At 42.0% G+C, this 19,782-nt stretch overlaps 1 protein-coding gene across 5 annotated transcripts in view; it reads right to left on the minus strand.

Annotated features, from left to right (window-relative positions):
• The window catches only part of LOC122793658 (zinc-binding protein A33-like), a 990,434-nt gene that overhangs the window by 242,905 nt on the left and 727,747 nt on the right, over positions 1–19,782 (minus strand). For all 5 annotated transcript variants that reach the window (XM_044061879.1, XM_044061880.1, XM_044061882.1 and 2 more), the window contains one exon: positions 7,996–8,018. In XM_044061879.1, the coding sequence (XP_043917814.1) occupies positions 7,996–8,018 (23 nt within the window). The remainder of the gene's footprint in view (positions 1–7,995; positions 8,019–19,782) is intronic.

The following is a 19,782-nucleotide window of genomic DNA, read 5'->3' on the forward strand; positions in this document are numbered from 1 at the left end:
ATTGTAGTTCCCTCATATGCAGTCTTGCATATGGAATTAGGAGAATGCAGGCGGCCATGAACCACAAGCCTTGCAATATTTGCCTTGCAGACAGCAGGATTTTTGTGGCCATTAGTTTGAAGTAAGCTGTCAAATTAATTTTTCTGTCTGGCGTGAGGAAAGCCATATGGGAGGCTGTGTTCAAGCTTGCTCCCAGGAATATAATTTGTTGACAGGGTACAAGATGTTTTTTATTTTCGTTTATGGTATACCCCAGACAAGTTAGCACCTTTTGTACAAATGTCAGATGATTCAAAAGTATGTTCTGGCTTTCTGCCTGAATTAGACAATCGTCCAGGTTTGGGTATATTTGAATATTTACTTGTCTGCAAAATGCAATGACTGGAGCTAGGCACTTTGTGAATACCCTGGGCACAGTAGATAATCCAAAGGGCAGTGCAGACAACTGATAGTGCATGTAGCCTACTTTGAAGTGTAGGTATCTTCTACAAGATTCCCTGATTGGGATGTGCAGGTAGGCTTCCTTTAAATCCAGTGTTGCCAACCAGACATCCTTAGGATCATAGATAGGTACTGGGCTATCTGCCCGAAGGCATATATTAGCCCAGCCATGTTGTGCGGTATTCATCGCCCCTTTGGTTAGTTCCCTAGGCCCTTGATCTAGCAGTTAGTACCCTTAGCCCCCATCTAGTAGAGCTGTTGGTATGATCCCTGGTGTGAACTTTCTGTTACCCATCCACTCGTCAAGGTTCCTCTTGAAGAGTGATCTTGAAGAGTGATAGTGAGGGGCTCTGTCTTATGTAGATCGGAACCTTGTTCCACAGCAAGAGAAGTCTTTGCAAAGGGAATCTATCCCTCCAGCATGTTCTATTCATTGTTGTGCTGAGGTTTATATCCCTAGAGCGTGTAGCTCGAGTAGATTTGATTTTGCTAAGGTGGAGCATGTTCAACAGTTCTAGGTTGATCATGGCTCTGTATGTTAGACAGAGATCTCCTCCGAGAAGGCGGTATGCAACTGAGAAAAGCCTTAGTTTTTTCAATCGTGGTGCACAGGGCAACTGTTTGAGGCCAGTAATCCTCTTAGTGAGGTATCTCTGTGGTCTCTCCAGCTGCTGGAGATGTCTGGCCAGGTACATTCCAATTGGTGCATTGTACTCAATAATGGGTCTAATGAGGGAAGAGTAGAGGGGCACCACTACATCCTTAGATCTTGATGCAAACCCTTTCGTGATCATATGGGTCACATAGAAGGATTTTCTAACCACCTTGGCAACATGGTTATCAAAGGAAAGCTGACTATCTACTTGGGTCCCTAGATCCCTTATTACTTCTTCAGATTTCAGGGGGTTACCTCCTATGTGGTAAGTTCACAGGTGGGATTACTACACATTTTTAGCATTTAGCTTGAGACCATGGCTTTGACACCATGCATCAGTCTCATTAAAGCCCTTCTGGAGGATATCCATGTCGGCTGGAGACTCTATTATAACACTCAGTTTGCAGTCATCTGCAAACTTGGTCAGCCACAGCCCTTCAGTGCTTGCCTGTACTTCTGAGAAGTATATGCCAAACAGGAGGGGCCCCAGGACAGAGCCCTGAGGCACACCGCTCGTTACTGGTCTGGATATGGACATAGATCCCGCTACTTTTACTTTGTGGGATCTGTCTGAGAGCCAGTTTGCGATCCATCTTGTGACGCAAGGGTTTATGCCCAGGCTGGTGAGTTTATCAATAATACCCGAATGGGGAATGGTGTCAAATGCTTTAGCAAGGTCAAGGTAAGCCGTGTGCATCTCCTTTCCCTTACCTATAGCTTGAGTAACTGTCTCAAAGAAGTCCACCAGGTTCAGGAGGCATGATCTGCCCTTGACGAAGCCGAACTGTGTGGGGTCAAGTGTTTGGAGGTTCCCAATCTCTCCATTTATGACTTCCATAATGATTCGCTCCATTGCCTTACAGATCAGACTGGTCAGGCTTATTGGTCGGTAGTTCCCAGGGTTAGTTGTGGGCCCACCCTTGTGCAGTGCAACCACCGTTGCTGTGCGCCATTCTATGGGCACATATCCTGTCGAGAGGCTGAGATTGAACAGGGTATTCAGATGCGGGGTTAATTCATTTTGGATCTCGCGTATGACACAGCCCGGGACACCATCTGGTCCCATGGAGGCAGTGTTTTTAGCTTTAGATACAGCCTTATTAACCAACGTATCAGTAATAATTGGAGTTACACAATCCTCTGGAATAGTAATAGGCCCTATAGATGAAGGGGGGGGGATTTGCATTGAACCTGTCAGCTAAGATGATGGCAATGTCAGTGGGGTCAGTGTATTTTGTTCCATTTTGTACTAGCTCAGAAAAGACCTGAGCATTGCCATTTAGGTTTTTGACGTAACCATAGAAGGCCTTATGGTTATCCTTGGCATCCTTGGCAACTTTCTTTTCGAAATTGGCTTTAGTTGACTTGATGAGGGCCCTCAATTTCTTACTAATGCTGATCAGGGATGACTTTTCTACTTGAGATTTGGCCTTTTTTTGTACAAGTCTCCTCCTTTTATTGTATAGTTTGCTTATGGCCGAGGTCCACCAGACTGGTTTCTTCTTGCTTGAGGATGGAGTCTTGGTTTTATTTGGGATAGCACGGTCCATGCAATCCTGAAGATGTATATAAAGTGCCTTGGTGTAGGATTCTGCATCCTGGATATCATTATCCTTCTGCAAGGGAATAGAGAAGTTTCCACTTCTGACGCAAGTAGTTTGAAGTTTGCTTTGGAAAGGTTTTTTACGATTGTTTCTTTGACTGTCTCATCCTTGCCTAGCATAGGAAGCAACTGGAGAAGAGGTAGCATCTTGAATTTTGGGATCACCAAAAAGGTGTTTAGGATACAAAGGTCCAGGATAAAACGTCATGAGTTGCCTTTTCTGGGTACCAGGAAAAGTCTGGAGTAGAAACCTTGTCCCTATTCCTCTTCTGGTATAGTCTGAACAGCCCTTATGCTTAAGAGAGAGTACTTGCTTTTGAGCCTCTGCCCACTGATTTGGGGGTAGATCTGGACAACTGTTTGGGGTTGGTAACATGTGGAAGTGAAATCCGTATCCTTTGGGAAACTATATTTAAAACCCATTTGTCCTGGGTAACGAGTTCCAAGTTTTTTGTCTGCAGAGCAATCTTTCCCCCTAAAGGAGCAGTCAGTTCAGAAGGGCTTGAAAGTTTTAAAGTTAAGTCATTGAGACAGTTTACCATAGGGGGAAGAGTCTTACTACTCTCTGATTTGGAAGTGGGTGCCCCCCACTGCTTAGTCCTGTGCATACCTTGGGACTGAAGCCTGGGTGTTCTGCTGGTTCTGGGTTTGGACTGAGAAGGCCTGGAAGAGGCAGAAAAGGACCAATTCTTAGAGAGCCAATGCATATTAAATCTTGGAGGCTGTACTTGTAGGAAATCATTTTGCATAGATTTAGCTTTTTCCTCCATCTTTTTAAGTACTACTTCTGCTTTGTTGCCAAACAGGCGGTCCCGATTTAAGGGAGCATCCAGCAATTTAGCTTTAAAATGATCTGGCAAAGATTGCTCCTTAAGCCAAGCATGCCTTCTAAGTACAGACCCAGTGACAGCAGCCGTGCAAGATGCCTGAAGTGAATCAAAACCACATTGCAAAGTATGTTTTCCAACTTGTTCGGCAGAATGCATTAAATCCTGTAAATCCTTATTTTCAGCACAGTCAGGAAATCAACATCATTTTCTGTTTAAGCAATCCAATAATATGCTGCTGATACTTTAACATATGAAACTGGCAGTTTAAGACTCTAATGGCCAAGGTTGCAGAAGTGTATACCTTCTTACTCCATCTATCCATCTCCCTGGAATCTCTATTAGAGGGGGTAGGATTTTTGGCAGTAGTAGCCTTAATCCCCTTGGGTCCCTGTGAAATGGTCTCAGGATCCGCAGGAGGATTTTTAAAAAGAGTCAGGAACCCTGTAATATCTATCAGGTTTTCTGGGAGCAGGAGGTAGAGAGTCAGGGGCCAAGCTAGATTCCGAAAAGGCATCATCAACAATGCCCAGTACAGGGGGGATAGCTAAAGGCCTGTGTTGGGGAAGGAGTAAGAAATCCCTAAGCCTCTTTTTAGAATCAGAGTAATCCTGGCTTGCCCAGCGGAAATGCTCCCTAAGAGTATGTAAGGTTTCACCACAAGAGAAATCCTGTGGAGGGGAAGCAGAGGGAATAGAGTCTTCTGCATCAGAATCCTCACAGGTAAATGAAGGTAAATCCTGGTCAGAGGAAACAGAAATTTCAGAATCCTGATCAGAAGTATCATAAGCAAATTCAGTCCTAGGTCTCTTAGAGGGGGAAGGTTGGCTTCCCCTGATTAAAGTAACAAGGTCTTCAGACATTCTTATCATTTGTTTTTTAGACAGAGGCCTGACCATGAGGTCTGGGCACTGGATTTCTAGGCATGGATTGAGTTTTAGCCTTGAAGAAGAAGACGGCGTCTGTTTAATATGCAAGTCAGTAGGCCTGAATACACCCTTAGAAGCCGGTGCCTGCACAGCGGCTCTGGACCCATCCAAGGTAGAGACATACGCAGGTTCCACAGTTGAAGCATCTCGCAGCATATCAGACTCTGAATGGGTCTCAGTAGAGGCCTGCGAATCTGAAGTAGCGGGTATCAGGGGCTGCGAAAGCGCCTCACTGAGTACCACATGTCTCTTATCTTTGCGTTTTTTCGGAATGTCGGTAGTCGGGTGGCTTACTGAAGACATATCTGGATAATTGAACTGAGTACCAAAATATTTAGAAGCGTAAATATACAGACGACGAATAGTTCGTTGTTTAAATAAGTCACAAAATTGACAGTGAGGTACGTCGTGGTCAGGGCCTAGGCAAGGAATACAGTACGAATGAAAATCTTTATGAGGTATTTGCTTTCCACAAGAAATACAATTACTGACTTTTACTGACAACGATTTAGAGCAAGAAAATGTTTCCCCAATGGGGTACTTGGCTTTAGTTGAAGACTTCGGTTCTGAAACTCGAAAATGAAAATTTCAGGAGTTGGCCGTCCGGCACTTGCGAACTGCTTCTGCTTCGGGCACCGCACGTTAAGAAAGACTGATGTAATGACGTTGGCTGCATGCTTTATACCCCTAACTACCTGATGTCATGGAAGATGAGACAGCAACCGACGCAGGACCCAAGACTTTGATAATCAGGCCGACTGAGGGCTACTGCAAGCAGATAACGCAAATGTGATGACTGCAAAAGTGAAACACAAACATGCTTCTGGTGTTTCAGTGAAAAGCCTTTGCCAATGGGGAAAGAGCAATAGCTAATTACTTTGCAAATACAAGAGTAGTACCATTTGCCATTCCTTTCATCATTTTATCAAGCCTAGTTGCTTAAAAAAGTCATTTATATCTCAATGCAAAGGACATTAAATCTAGGTATCCACCTATACAAAATACGGGAAATTATTACTTATTTGACATACGGTTCAATACACTTCAATATCCCCAAAGCAACCCCAGCTCACAAATTACATTAAATTTAAATTGTTTCTATCTAGCTTTTCTTCCCTTGTTACAGTACTGAGCTTTCCTACAATAACTAAGAAAAAAGTACTTCCTTGCTTTAATATCTTTAACATATACAGCAGTCAATGGTGACTCCCATCTCACATTTAAAATGCCCCTGACTGCACAAGATACAAAACTGCTTTAAATTACAGCATGCAATTTACATCATTGCGTGTTCATACAAATATTAGCCAATACAAAAACTTCCTCAGCCTCTTTAGAGTTCTTCTAAACATTTATGACAAAGACAGGTAATTACTTTACAGTTCACTCAACAGCTTAACGCAGGCAGCAAAATTCTATTCTCTCACACACTTCTTGTAAAGCCACATTTAACATGTCTATTTTTGCACCTAATGGGACTGACGCATCTTCCACTTATTCATTACTTTTACAATGTTGCTGGTCTTCCTCCTGATCCTATCTGTCTCTAAACACCAGTCTCTGGTTCAAGACCAATGTACTACTGATTCTTCTAGTTAGCTCCTACATTGTTTTTCTCTTTCCTTTGGAAAATGGAAAAGGTTTCACTTACAAAGTCTCCCTAGGGGCTTTGTTATTGTCAGAAAAATGAGAAGCAGAGTTTCTTTCTACTTGCTGGCTCACCCTTTATGGCTAAACTTATTTCTTCCAGAGCCTGCTCAGTTTCCAAAAATGAATTTGATCCTCCAGGGGAAAAATATTCTGAAGAAAGCTGAATACAAGAAGCTTACATCTCACATCTGCCTCTTGAATTCAGTGATTGTTTGGATAAACTTGCTTCTCTTAAGCTTGGTATACAGTGAGTAATCATTTTCCACAAACACTTTGCTGTCCCCAGTTTTTAATACTTTTTGCCTCCAGCCACAATTTTGGCAGCAGCAACTCTTTCTCCTGGTATGACTGCACTTTTACTAATACAGGGCTTGGCAGCTTTCTCATGGTCAGATATGTTCACTCTCAATTAGCAAATCTTGCTGTTGAACAAGTCCAGTTGCTTATCTGTATTTTCATAAAATGAATGCAGCCTGTATCTTCCAGTTTTTCTGGTATAGCAGAAAATCTCACGTTTTCTCTGTGCATTCTCTCTTCTAACTTCACTATTTTTTTGCTTTATGTTCTTGTCTCCAAATTTCTTCTTTGCTGGCATCCTGGCTTTGCAATTACTAGCATGTTAGTAAATTTTACCCATATTGATAAATTATACTGGCTTTTTTCCCCGAGTTTCAATTTTAACATGGGGGAAATCTAATCAACCTGCTGATCATTGTGTAACCATCTTAGAAGTACCCGTTCTTCTCTTTGATGACAAGTTTCAACAGATAAGTATGCACAGGTGCAAACACAAGGCCTGTTTCTGTGGATCAAAATGGTGCGTTTGTGTGTTGGGGGGTCCACGGAGATCTTCCCAACCCAATCTTGGGAGATCTGCCTGAATCACAGGGGTGAAAGACAAGCCAGAGGAAGCACTCACATATACAGTTCAATTGCCACGCACAAAGGAGATACATTTACAGTTCAACAACCAAACTTTTATTATGACTCTTGAAGGACTACATGAACTGGAGGGAAATGGTCAGCTTAGAGTCCCAAATGTGGATGACTTCATGCCAAGAGCCACATACAAACTCTAAAACAGGTAGCCACTGATGCACCTCCCATGCTCCTCTGGTCATCAGCTGATGACAAGGCTTCAAGATCGTTCACTTACTATTCAAGGACAGTCTACCACTAGCAAGAAAAGCAGAGAGGTTTTGACCGATATATAGCCTCCAAATTTCATACCTTTTCTGGTCAAAGGGCCTGCCAACTTGTGCCCTGTAGAATCAACCTTCCTTGCAATGACGGAGGGTTTAATCATCTTTCCTGACTGGAAACAACTAGCACCTGCTGCAATGTTTCATAGCCCAATCACAGATATTATGACGAGAGGTGCCCACAGGAAAAAGTATGCATTTTTACTATCAAACTAGGACAACTCCTTTAATGAGTACTAAGATGAAGAGCCAAGTACACCAGCTTCCTCTTCAGTGTATGTGGACTACAGAAAATTATAAACTGTGCAAGCTGAAGTTAACAGCAGAGTAAATCCATCAATTACTCCATGAGTAAACATCCAAAGTTAGATAATAAAATTTGTTAGATATGTTACAAAATTAAGTAGACCGTTCTAATACAAAAATTCAAATGCTGACTTGGGATTTTTTTTTCTGGGAGAAGCTACTTTCCTGAGCAGTGCACAGCTATATAGCATCATCCAGTTATTTATACTATACAAACTAAAACAATTCTAACACTAACAGTTAACATTAAACAGGAAAGGATCAAGGGTAAATATGAGGTTTAAGTCAGATTCCAGTGCTTAAAACAATGTAAATGAGAGGTGTGAACAAACATACTGACAGAAATACATTAAGGTTTTATTTATCAAAGATTGCAACATACCTTTTGCGAGTACTTTTAATATTCTAAAAAAGGAGGAAAAAAAGACAGTTACTAAGCAGGTATATTCAAGTCATATAAACCATTATTTCAAAAGACTATAATGAGAAAGTACAGCTGTGTAAGTAAAACTTACCATAACAGTAGATGTTTGAATGATCACTGCTGCAGTAGCCTTAGTTATAATATGGGTTATGTACTGCCAAGGATATAACAGCCGGTCAGCTTCCAAAGATCAAGGGCATCTTCCATGTGCCCAAACTGTCAGGCAGCTTAAGCTGAGCTAACTAAAAGAAAAAAAAATTGATGCAAAGGGGTCTATATTACATGATCGAAGCTTTAGACAGTTGAATACCTAAAGCTTGATCACTAAATGTCAAAGACCCAAAACTGCGAAGAGCAGTTTCCACACAGGGAAACTATTCATTTGGCTACGTGGATTTGGCCCTTTCTGCAATGTGGCGTGATCTCTGAGTTGGTATATTTAGTTAGCGGTGTGTGGTTGCACAACCCCCTCCCACTAGATTTGCGTTTTTTTTTTTTTAAGGTGGGACAACGGCATTGTTTCCCTGTGTGGAAACGGACGTTCGCGGATTTGGGTCTTTGACACTTAGTAATCTATGTTTAGTTATTTGAGTAACTAAACGTTCGATCATGTAATATAGACCCGATGCAAAGCCATTCAGAGGTTTCCTGCCAGCAGACAGAGGGAGGTTCAGCCCTAAAAGGATAATGCTAGGAACACCAAAAAAACAAATGTCCGCATGCTGGCATTAAAAAAAAAACACCAAAAAAACAAGGGGGTGGAGGGAGTGACTACTGCAGCAGTGATCATTCAAACATCTACTGCTACGGTAAGTGTTACTTACACAACTGTACTATGTTCAGCATACTGAACACTTGTACCATGTTCATTATATTGATTACATTAGTAGCCTTAGCTAATGTAATCTACCTATTTAGCTAACTAAATTTGGGAGGTACAAGGAGAAAAGTCCAGAAACCCCTGCAGAATAGTCTTAAAGCTTGATCTGGACAGAGAGAGAAGAAATCAAGCTTACAGTGCTTTGAAAAAGTATGTACAGAGAAGCAAGTAGCAGCTTCTACTTCTCGAATCCAACCCTTTCTAAAAAGCCAAAGATGAAGCCAAGGCCTTGGTAGAGTGGGCCTTGACTCTGTTTGGAATAGCATTGTTATGGTGTGTACAACAAATGGTAATAACCTTAGACAAACATATGGAAATAGTCTGTTTTGACAAAGGTTGAGGTTGTTCCTTTTTCTAACCTTCATAAGAAATTAACTGATCCTAAAATCTGAAAAATGTAGTTCTGTCAAGATAGTGCCAGAGTTGCCTGTGGACATCCAAGGTATGGAGTACCTTTTCTCCCTCATTTTTAGGTTCAGGAAAGAAAAGGAAGAGATGGATAGCATGGCTTAAAGTAAACTTGGAAACCACTACTGCCATAAAAGAAGGATTAGTTCTCAAAGAAATCCTGTCCTATGGAAAATGAGAAAGGGTTGACTCACCATAGCAGCAAGCATATCAGAAACCCTTCTTCCAGAGGTCAGAGCAATCATTATAAGTTTTCCATGTTAAGAACCTCATGTCAGCAGATTAGCTGGTTTAAATGTAGCAAATGTTAGCTTCAATAACACAAAATTAAGAACCAAAGGAGAAGCCCACCAGTTTTCTTGGCAGCCTGTTATGCAAAACCCATTTCTGAAATATGTTGATATGACACTGCATTGAAAGACGAAGGATCCATGGGCAGACATGTTGAAAACACTGACAAATAAACCTCAACACAGGAATAAAAAAGGCCACAGGATAGTAACTCAACACAAATACTGTAGAACGACAGAACTAACCCTGAATGGGTGCTGGTTATGATGTTAGCAATAACTAGAAAACCTTTTCCATTTGCCAATACTGGATTTTCTAGTAGCAGGTTTTCTTGCCTCCTCTAGTACCTGTTGCATGTCCTCAGTAAACCAGTGCCTAAAAGGAATTCAGACTCATCATCCAGTCAGTCAACAGAAGTGGACTGATGTTGGGGTGTATCAAACACCCCTGTTCTTGTGTAAGTATTACTAGTCTGTGTGGAACTTTGTGGTAATTGTCCCTGGCCATTTCCAAAAGAACAGATTACCACCGTTGCCAGAAAGGAGTCACTACAATGATCCTGGGGCATTCCTTCAGAATCTTCATAAGTACCCTGGATATTGCTAGAATGAGTGGAAAAGCATACAGGAAAATTCCTCTCCGAGAAAAAGAAAAGGCATCCGACTTCCATGCCTTCTTGCATCCAGCTTCACTCCATCACATATCGCCTACTCAGGGGCGATCTCTGTCTAACATACAAAGCTATGTCAAACCCAGAGCTGTTGGACATGCTCCACTTAAAGAAATACCAGTCCCTCCGAGCTACATGCTGCAGGGACCTAAATCTTGTCACCACAATAAACAGAACATGCTGGAGGGATAGATTCCTGTCCCAGAGACTTCCCATACTCTGGAACAGACTACCTATGTCAAACAGAGCTCCTCATTAGCAGTCGTCAAGAAAAATGTTGATGATTGGATGGGAAATAGGAAATTCACCCCTGGGATCACTTCTGTGGCTCTGCTTGACAGGGGCACAGGAAAATAATTTTCTTGGGTGGCGAAAGCCAGGATAGCTTTTTGGCTAGGCTTATATAGGCCCTAGGGCCAATAGCCTAGTACCTACCTATGAACCTATGTTCTTTTAACAAAATCTTGCTAGCTGATTGTTCAGACAGGAGGCAAAGATCTACCTGAGGAACTCTCAACAGATGGGCCAATCTTGTAAGACCCTCTGATCTAGTTTCCAGTCATGAGTGTCTGCCCTGGTCTTGCTTGGCTCGTCTCCACAACATTTTTTTCTGACAGAATGTAGGATGCCTATAGAATGAGACTGTGCTGTGAAACTATATCCCAAGCAAACATGGCTAGTCTGCAAAGGGGGCACAACTTGGATACCCCTTGCTTGTTGATGTACCATGACTGTAGTACTGTCTGCAACCACTTGTAGAGGTCCCAGAGACCAGCAATGGTTCAGAGAGTTGATCAGAGCAAGCATCTTCTTGATATTTGTGTGTTTTCATATGTCCTCGATGTCTTGCACTTTATCCCTCCTAAAACTGCTCCGCAAGTAAAATCTGAAGCATCTGTTGCAGCTGACTGCTTTGGACAGAGAAGGAGAAGGGAGTATCCGAATTTTCACCAAAGGATTTCTCTTCTGACAAATCCAAGCACTAGGATTTGAAAAGACAAAGGGTGCTGATGCTCTGACTAAAGAGATTTCCGATACCACTGTATCCTCATGTGGAATCTTGCCAGGGGTATCATGAGAATCATAGATGCCATGAGACCCAAAATCCTGAAGTATACCCTTACAGTGACAGAAGTCTGAGTGGAAAACCTTAGAAATAGATTGGTCTAGTTGACATTTCAGGAACACAATTCTGTGTGAAGGAGTCAAGAAAGACTTTTGAATGCCGTCTTGGAATCTCAGCTTGTGAAGAGATCCCTCGCCAAAGAGACAGGGACTCTATCACTTTGAAAAAAAAAACTCTACAAAAATAAGCATGCCATCTAAATATGGAAAAATGTGGATACCATGTCGCCTGCAATGAGCTATAACTGCAGTTAGAAACTTTATGAACACTCTTGGTGCAGTGGATTGTTCAAAGGGTAATGCAGGCAACTGATAATGGGATCCAGACACACAAAATCTTAAGAATTGAATCCTCTGAAGTCTGGATGAATAAGGATGTGATTATGAGTAGTCTGGTGTTGCCATAAAGCTTGAAAAAGGAAGAGGAGGTAACAAGCTGTGAAATGACATTACAAAGTTGGGCACTATCACAAACGTGTTTAGGAAAGAAAGATCCAGAACTGGTCTCCCTTTGGCACTAGGAACATCAATGAATAAAAACCTTCCCAACCTGTAAAGGGGGGACTTGCTCCATCACTCCCTGGGATACCATGTGATAAAAGACAGGAGGAACACCCCACCCCTGGAAAGGAGGAATTTCCTACCATTGCCATCTGTAACCTTGAGAAATGATCTTCAAAACCCATTTGTCTGAAACTATCTATCGCCAACCAGAAAAATGGAGATTCAGACTTTCTGGAAGAAATAAGGGGCCAGGACAGTAGTAGTTCACAAGGCCTCGAACAGGAATTCAGACTTGCTGGGCTGTCCTTGGCTTTGGGGGGGGGGGGGTGAGACTTGTTTTTGAAACCCCCATTAGCATTTCCTTCTTAAACATCCGTTTACCTGTGTCTTGTTTGTTTATTTATTTATTTATTTATTTTTTGCCAAAATTGGAGGAGGAGATAAAATCCCTTGGAAAATTTTGAAAAGGAGGGATGCAAACTCTTAAGAGATTACATGGATAAGCTTGCCCCTTTCAATCACACTTTTGATCACCTTTGCAGCAGTGGGGCCAAACAGCAAATCTCTATTCAAGGGAGAAATTAAAATCTCATTTTTAATATTACCTGGGAAATTCTGAGAATGCAGCCATGCAAACCCTCTCAAAACAGTACCAGTGGTCACAGACCTGGAAGAAGCATCAGAGATGTACACGCACCGTAAAAACAAAGGAGTAGTGACTTGTGCAATAGAAGAAATTAAATTAAAGCAGCTTTTTCCTCACAAGAAGAAACTGCAGATAAAATATTCCTCATACGTTCACAATTTGTCCAAACAAACTATGAGCCTGACAATTCAAAATTCTGAAAATCAAAGTTGCAGAAGTATACACTTTTCTCCATAACTATTCAATAATTTTCCAATCCTTATCAGAAAGAGTAGGATTGAAATTAAGTATGTTCTTAGCAGCAATGGGATCAACTAAAGCTATAGCTGCTTGGGAATAGTGTATACAAATTTAAAAGGCTGAGGGTTCTATACATCCTACTTGCCTTTTTAGGGGAACCAGCTGACCATCAGGAAAACTGAAGGGAATAATATACACATCTTTTAGAGCACGCAGAACAGGATGAATGGGTGTAGGTTCTGGAAAATCCAGCTGTAACAACTTAAACTTATTTCTGAGAGACTGAGAAGCCTCAGTGTTTTCCCACTGAAAACACTGACACATTTTAGCATAATTTCATAGAAAGAGAAACCCCCACAGGGAGTATCAGAAACTGAGCTCTTCTCTGAGTCTGAAGAAGAAATGTGAGGAAAAAAAAATGTATCCATCCCTGCATCTTCCTGTTCGGCTTCAGTCTTGAAGCTCTTCGGGAAGAGAGGAATCCCAAAGGCTCAATAACAAACTACTCCTATCAAAGGATGGGCACAGCATTCTGACACAATAGGGAAACCTTCAATGTTCTCTCTTTCAAGACTAACAAGAGTGGCTCTTCCCTTGCCCACCAAGGAGACCACTACAGCCGCAGAGTATGTGGCTAAGCCGTGGTCCACAGTGGCTATAGCTGCTACACCAGTGTGATCTTGGGTAAAAGATGAGTGGTCTGAGGTACAACAAAGGGCCACAGCAGAGTTACCCACCTGTGACTGAGGCAAACTGCTAGCCTCCTGTGGTGGCAAAGTCATGTTTGCTTATTTTTTTTTTTTTGTGACTGGAAGAAGGACCTTCCATGGGACCAGTAGTCTGCTCCTTGGTTGAGCCAAAAAAAGTGCCACTCTCCTGAAGAAGACAAACAGCAAAGTACATTTGTGTACACTTACCATAAATGTAGATGTTAGAGTGTATTCACTGTTGCAGTCATCACACTTGGGTTATCCTGCAAGGGGTAGCCCTCAGTCGGCCCAAATACCAGAGGCTTAGTATTTCTGCATCGGTTGCTGTCACTCCAGGACTGACGTCAGGTTGTCAGTGGTATAAAAACAGGCAACAGTTTACCGTTACATCAGTTTTCCTTGCCACAAATGTCAGGAGGCCCCAAATAGGGAGCTAGGTTATGGTGGAATAACACCGCCAGTAGAAAGTAAATACCAATAGCCCTGTAAAGAGTGAGGAAGAGAGACAAGGGGGCTGGAGGGTGGGAAACCAGGACTGCAACAGTGAATACACTCGAACATCTACATTTATGATAAGTGTACACAACTGTACTATGTTCTTAGTGTTTCACTGTTTCAGTCATCACAGTTTGGTTGATTCCAAAGCTGAAGAACGGATGGAGGCAGTCAAGAAGAATTGGGGCTGGCTAGTATGCCCTGCAGGCCTGCTGTTGCAAAGCCTGCCCTGGATTCGGAAAAGATAGGCAGGTGGTAATGCTTGGTGAAGGTATGAACGGAACATCATGTTGAAGCTTCCAGGATGTCCCTGGTAGGGGCCCTTCTGAGAAAGGTTGCAGAGGTTGAAGTTGCCCTAGTGGAATGTGTTCTGACCCCCCTGTGGGGGTGGTTTCCCACAGTGTAACAGAAATGGATACAGTGTGCTATTCATTTGGAAATGGTTTGTTGATATCGCCTTGCCCTCTGCCCCTGGTGCAAAGCTGACAAGTAACTGGTCAGACTTCCTAAAGGGCTTATACTCACTTTCCACTCTTGTCTAGAGGAAAGTAGTTTTTTATTCAGGCATATCCAAGGGTCAGCTCCCAGTGTTCTCTCCTGTCTATCTGATGAATCTGGGCATCTTGAAGCAATGTAGCAATTGACTCATTTACACAAATAACTCTCCCCTCCTACCACCCAACACCACAACCTGTGAGAGATGCACTTATCTAGCCAAACTGGAGGTAAAGCTCTCTCCAACCAAGACTGAACTTGACAGTCAAGAGGAGAAGGTAAACACATGTACCACACCACACTCATCACATAGTCCCACTAAACCTACACCGCCAAAATCCACATAGAAACATGAAAACATTCACAGAGGCTCTCATTAATAATCTACTCAAGCAACAGAGACCTCCAAAGCAGAAACACAAGCAACCTCCACCCCCCAACACAACCCAAATGATACACAATCCTACACAAATGCACTCTATAAGCACTTACACGAGTCCATGGATCGTACTATCCCAAACAGAACCAAGACACTATCCTCCAAAAAAAGGAATCCAATCTGGTGGTCCCCTGCCATAAACAAACTCTACAAAAGAAGGAAGAAACTGTTGCAAAAGAGAGTAAAATCCCAGGAGTGGAGGAGCTCCCTGATCAGCCACAGTAAGAAGCTGAGATCCCTTATAAAGATCCTCCAAAGCTAGCTACGAAAACAAAATCGCCACTGAATCTAAGGGCAGACATTAAGCATTCTACAGCTATGTCAAGAATCTCAATGGCAACAATCAGATATGCTCAGAGTTACAGCACAACGGCACGAAAATCACAGAACCAACTGATATTGCCAACATTCTGGCAGATAGGTTCAGTGCTAACTTTACCCCCCCCCCCAAAGGGCCCATATCTATACAGGAAGAATGCAGAGTCCCTGCATTCACATCTAAGCAGGTAAAAGCTGCGCACTCTAAAACCAGAAACACAGCATCCATAGGACCAGACAACATCCCAGGCTGCGTTTTACACGAACCTCAGAACAAACTGGCTCCCTACATAAGCACCATGTTCAATCATAGTCTCACGTCAGGCTTTATGCCCACTGAATGGCACACACAGCAAATTATCCCACTCCATAAAGGGGGAACCACCAATGATCTGGGGAACTATCACCCTATTAGCCTGACGAGCCTGGTCTGCAAGGCCATGGAAAGTATCATGGGACTCGTAAAAAAAGACATTGGTAACCTCCAAACTCTGGACTCCACCCAGTTCGGGTTTGTGAAAGGCAGATCATGCCTTCTGTACCTGATCGACTTCTTTGAGGCAGTCACCAAAGCCGTAGACGAGGGTAAGGCGGTTCTCACCCAGCCTATCTTGACCTCATCAAGGCTTTCAACACCATCCCCCATTCTGGAATTATAGCTAAACTCACTAAACTAGGTATAAATCCGTACGTCACAAGATGGGTTACCAACTGGTTCACTGACAGAACCCACACTGTAAAAGTTGCAGATTCCAAATATGACTTCAAACAAGTGACAAGTGGAGTACCACAGGGTTCAGTCCTGGGACCTCTCCTGTTTGGTATCTACTTCTTTGAAGTACAGGCTAACACAGAAGGCCTCTGGCTAACTACGTTCGCAGATGACTGCAAACTTGGAGCCATAGTCGAGTCCCCAAATGATGTGGACATCCTACAGAAGGGTCTCATTGAGACAGAGGCATGGCCTCAAGCGCAATACCAAAAAGTGCATGGTCATCCCCTTTGGTGAAAACTCTGTACTCATGAACTACCACATAAATGGCAGTCTACTTAAAGCCAAATGTGTGATGAGACCTTGGGACCCAGGTGGACAGTGGTCTCTCCTTTGATAATCACATTGCCACAGTAGTCAGGAAATCCTTCTAAGTGGCACACCTCATCACAAAAGGGTTCTCATCCAGGAAATAAAGAGGTCATTGTTCTCCTCTACTCGGCACTCATTAGACCCATTATAGAGTACAACACCCCTTTTGGAATGTACCTCACAAGACATCTGCAGCAGTTGGAAAGGCCAAATAAGTACCTCACAAAGAAGATTACTGGCCTCAAACAGATGCCTTACACTGACCGTCTCAAAAAACTCCAGCTTTACTCTGTAGCATCATATCGCCTACTCCGAGGAGATCTCTGCCTAACATATAAAGCTATTGCAATTCGAAAGCAGTGGTTTATTTAGTAATGTGCAGTTCATGTCCAACTTTCTATACTGGAAAGATGGAGAGATGTTTGTCTCAAAGAATATATGAACATGAATATGCTATTAAGAACAACAAACAAAATAATGCCTTAGCAAAGCACATTTGTGAATATAATGATCACCAATTTTCTTTTATGGCTACTGATCATGTAAAAATGAATGATAAGAAATCATGGGGCGTGCAATTGGAGCTTAAGGAACTAAAATGGCAAATAAAAGTAGAGGCAGATAACTTGGCTGGAATTAATGAACGTAGTTCTATAGCTCCAGTTCTAAAACTAAAAGTTTTAGAAAGAAAGAAAATCAGCTGATCATATATGTATATATATATATATATATGGGTCTACCTGAGAACGTCGACAGCTCAGAACGCCGACAACGAGAACACCGACGCCAGAAGATCGACAAATGAGAAGACCGACGGATGAAAACACCGACGCTGAGAACACCGACATGGGAAAAGGCTGTGTAAGTATGCGGTAGTGACGTTAAGTCTGAGTAAGTGTGCGGATATTGACGGTCTGTAGGGTTAGGGGCGGGTTAAGTGAGTTAGGGTTAGGACGCGGGTTAGGTAAGTGTGCGGTAGTAGTATTTTTTGGGTTAAGGTTGTAGATAGTTGTGTATGTGAGGTTTAGTGTGGGATTGTAAGGATTTTGGTGTGCTTGTGTTGTGTGTGTGCTTTTTGGACAGGGGATTTGTTTTGATGTGCTGTCGGTAAAATGGTTGTCGATGTTGTGGCTTGTCGACCTTGTGGACTGTCGGTTATGTGGTGTCGGTAAACTGGTTGTCGATGTTGTGGCTTGTCGACGTTGTCAGGTAGACCCATATATATATATATATATATATATATTTTTTTTTTTATGAATTTTATTACATTTATATATTTTAATTTTATATAGATATATCTATATATATATATATATCTATATATATATATATATATATCTATATATATATATATATATATATAGATATAGATATAGATATATATATATATATACACACATACTTTTTTATACCCATATGTTTTTTACATTAATCAACATTCATTTCAATATTTATAAGTATATTATGATATTTAAATAATCCATGATATAAAATATATGCATTTATAATATTTTATAGCTTTCCAGCGTATTATTTAATATATTTATTGTCGTAGTTATGACAACAGATTAGTATGTACATATGCCAATCAAACTATAGGTCCAATGAAACAAATGGTGGCTGTATAAAAGTATGTGATGTAAATATTTTAATTGTCTGACTAAGTTTAACATAGCCTTAAACGAAAGTGCTTACTGTGTGTTACTTATGAATAAAGTGGGTTTTTGCATCAACTACTGGACTGTGCATTTCAGCTGTGGAGGCTTAGCTGTGTTTGCCTTTTCCAAGTCAGTTTTTAACATATAAAGCTATGTTAAACTCAGAGCTGCTGGACATGCTACACCTAAAGAAATCCCAATCCCTCCGAGCAACACACTCTAGGGACCTAAACCTTATCACCACAATAAACAGGACATGCTGGAGGGAAAGATTCATATCCCAGAGATTTCCTATACTCTGGAACAAGCTATCCATCCATATCAAGCAAAGTTCCTCATTAGCACTCTTCAAGAAAAATCTTGAGTGGATAGGAAATAGGAACTACACCACGGGGATCACTTCTGTGGCTCTGCTTGACAGGGGCACAGGAAATTAACTTTCTTGAGTGGCGTAAGCCAGGGAACCTTGTTGGCTAGGCTCACTTAGGCCCTTGGACAGATAGCCTAGTACCTAGTATCTACCTATGAACCTATCCAGGGTAGAAACTGAGCTGTCTGTGCACATCTAAAGAGTGCAGGATCCTTTCCCCCTTATTTTGAGGTTTGGGGAAAAAGGTGGGCAAAGCTGCGGTGGTACAGCGGTTGCGTTGTTCCCTCACAGCAAGAGGTTCTCCCGTTTGATTCTCAGCTAGTGTGCGGGGAGTGCCTTCTGTGTGGAGTCTGCATGTCCGCCCAGCGGTCACGTGGCCTCCGAAAGACATGCGTGAATGGGTGTTCCTTTGCTGAAGGTTAGGCGTCGGGCTAGCAACTCGGCACCATAAAAATCTACTGCCAATCATTAGCGGGAAAAGCCGAAAAGACAAACAAGGGAAAAAGGTGGGCAAATGAATGAGAGCCACACTGGATACCACTTTAGGCATGAAAGTTGGGTTAGCCCTGAGGGAGACCTTGTCAGCATGAAAAAATGATGAATGGTTCCACAGCCATAAGTGCTTGTAGCTCAGACACTCTTCTAGCTGAAAAAAAACAGTAACAGCAAAACAAACTAAATAAATAAAAATGCTGGCAGGCAGAGTTTCACAGGCAAAAATCACTCGGGTGATGATAAACCAAAGGTGTATTTAACAATAAAAATCCACAAGAAAAACAAATAAAACGTGAGCGCTTTCGTTAAACAAGTGTTAACTTTATCAGATACCATTAAAATGTAAGACAACCATTTATATACATATAAAAACACTATGATTGGATAAGCAAAGAGAAGCAGCAAGCTAAACCAACACTGAGATAGAATTAGAAGTTATGTACCTACCATAACGTTCCATGTTAGTTGTCTTCTCTCGCCTTCTTTCTTGCTGGATGGGTTCGGAGCCGATCTTCGGCTCCGACTCGGCACTTGCTAAGCTCGAGAGCTTATTTTTGCCAGCTCGAGGCAACCCTATATCCCATGATGCAAGGCGGAGATTACTCAGATCTCGTTTGGTAGCTAAAGAAAATAGCAGAATTTCCTTCCAACATAGGAGGAAGAAATAAAAACTGAATGACATCATAAAACTGTAGAAAATATCTACCTAACATGCAAACTTGGAGTCAAGTAGATGGAAGGGTAAAAACCTCTTAATAGAGGATTAATAATCTTCTCGGTCTGCCCAGGCTAGGGGGAAGGAGGGAGGGAAAGAAAGAAGGCGAGAAGACAACTAACATGGAACGTTATGGTAGGTACATAACTTCTAAATGTTAAGTTGTCAATCTCGCCTTCATTCTGCTGGATGGGACTGCGTC

This window comes from Protopterus annectens, chromosome 2.part0 (genome assembly GCF_019279795.1).
Source record: "Protopterus annectens isolate FY-2018-M chromosome 2.part0, PAN1.0, whole genome shotgun sequence".
Lineage (NCBI taxonomy): Eukaryota > Metazoa > Chordata > Ceratodontiformes > Protopteridae > Protopterus > Protopterus annectens.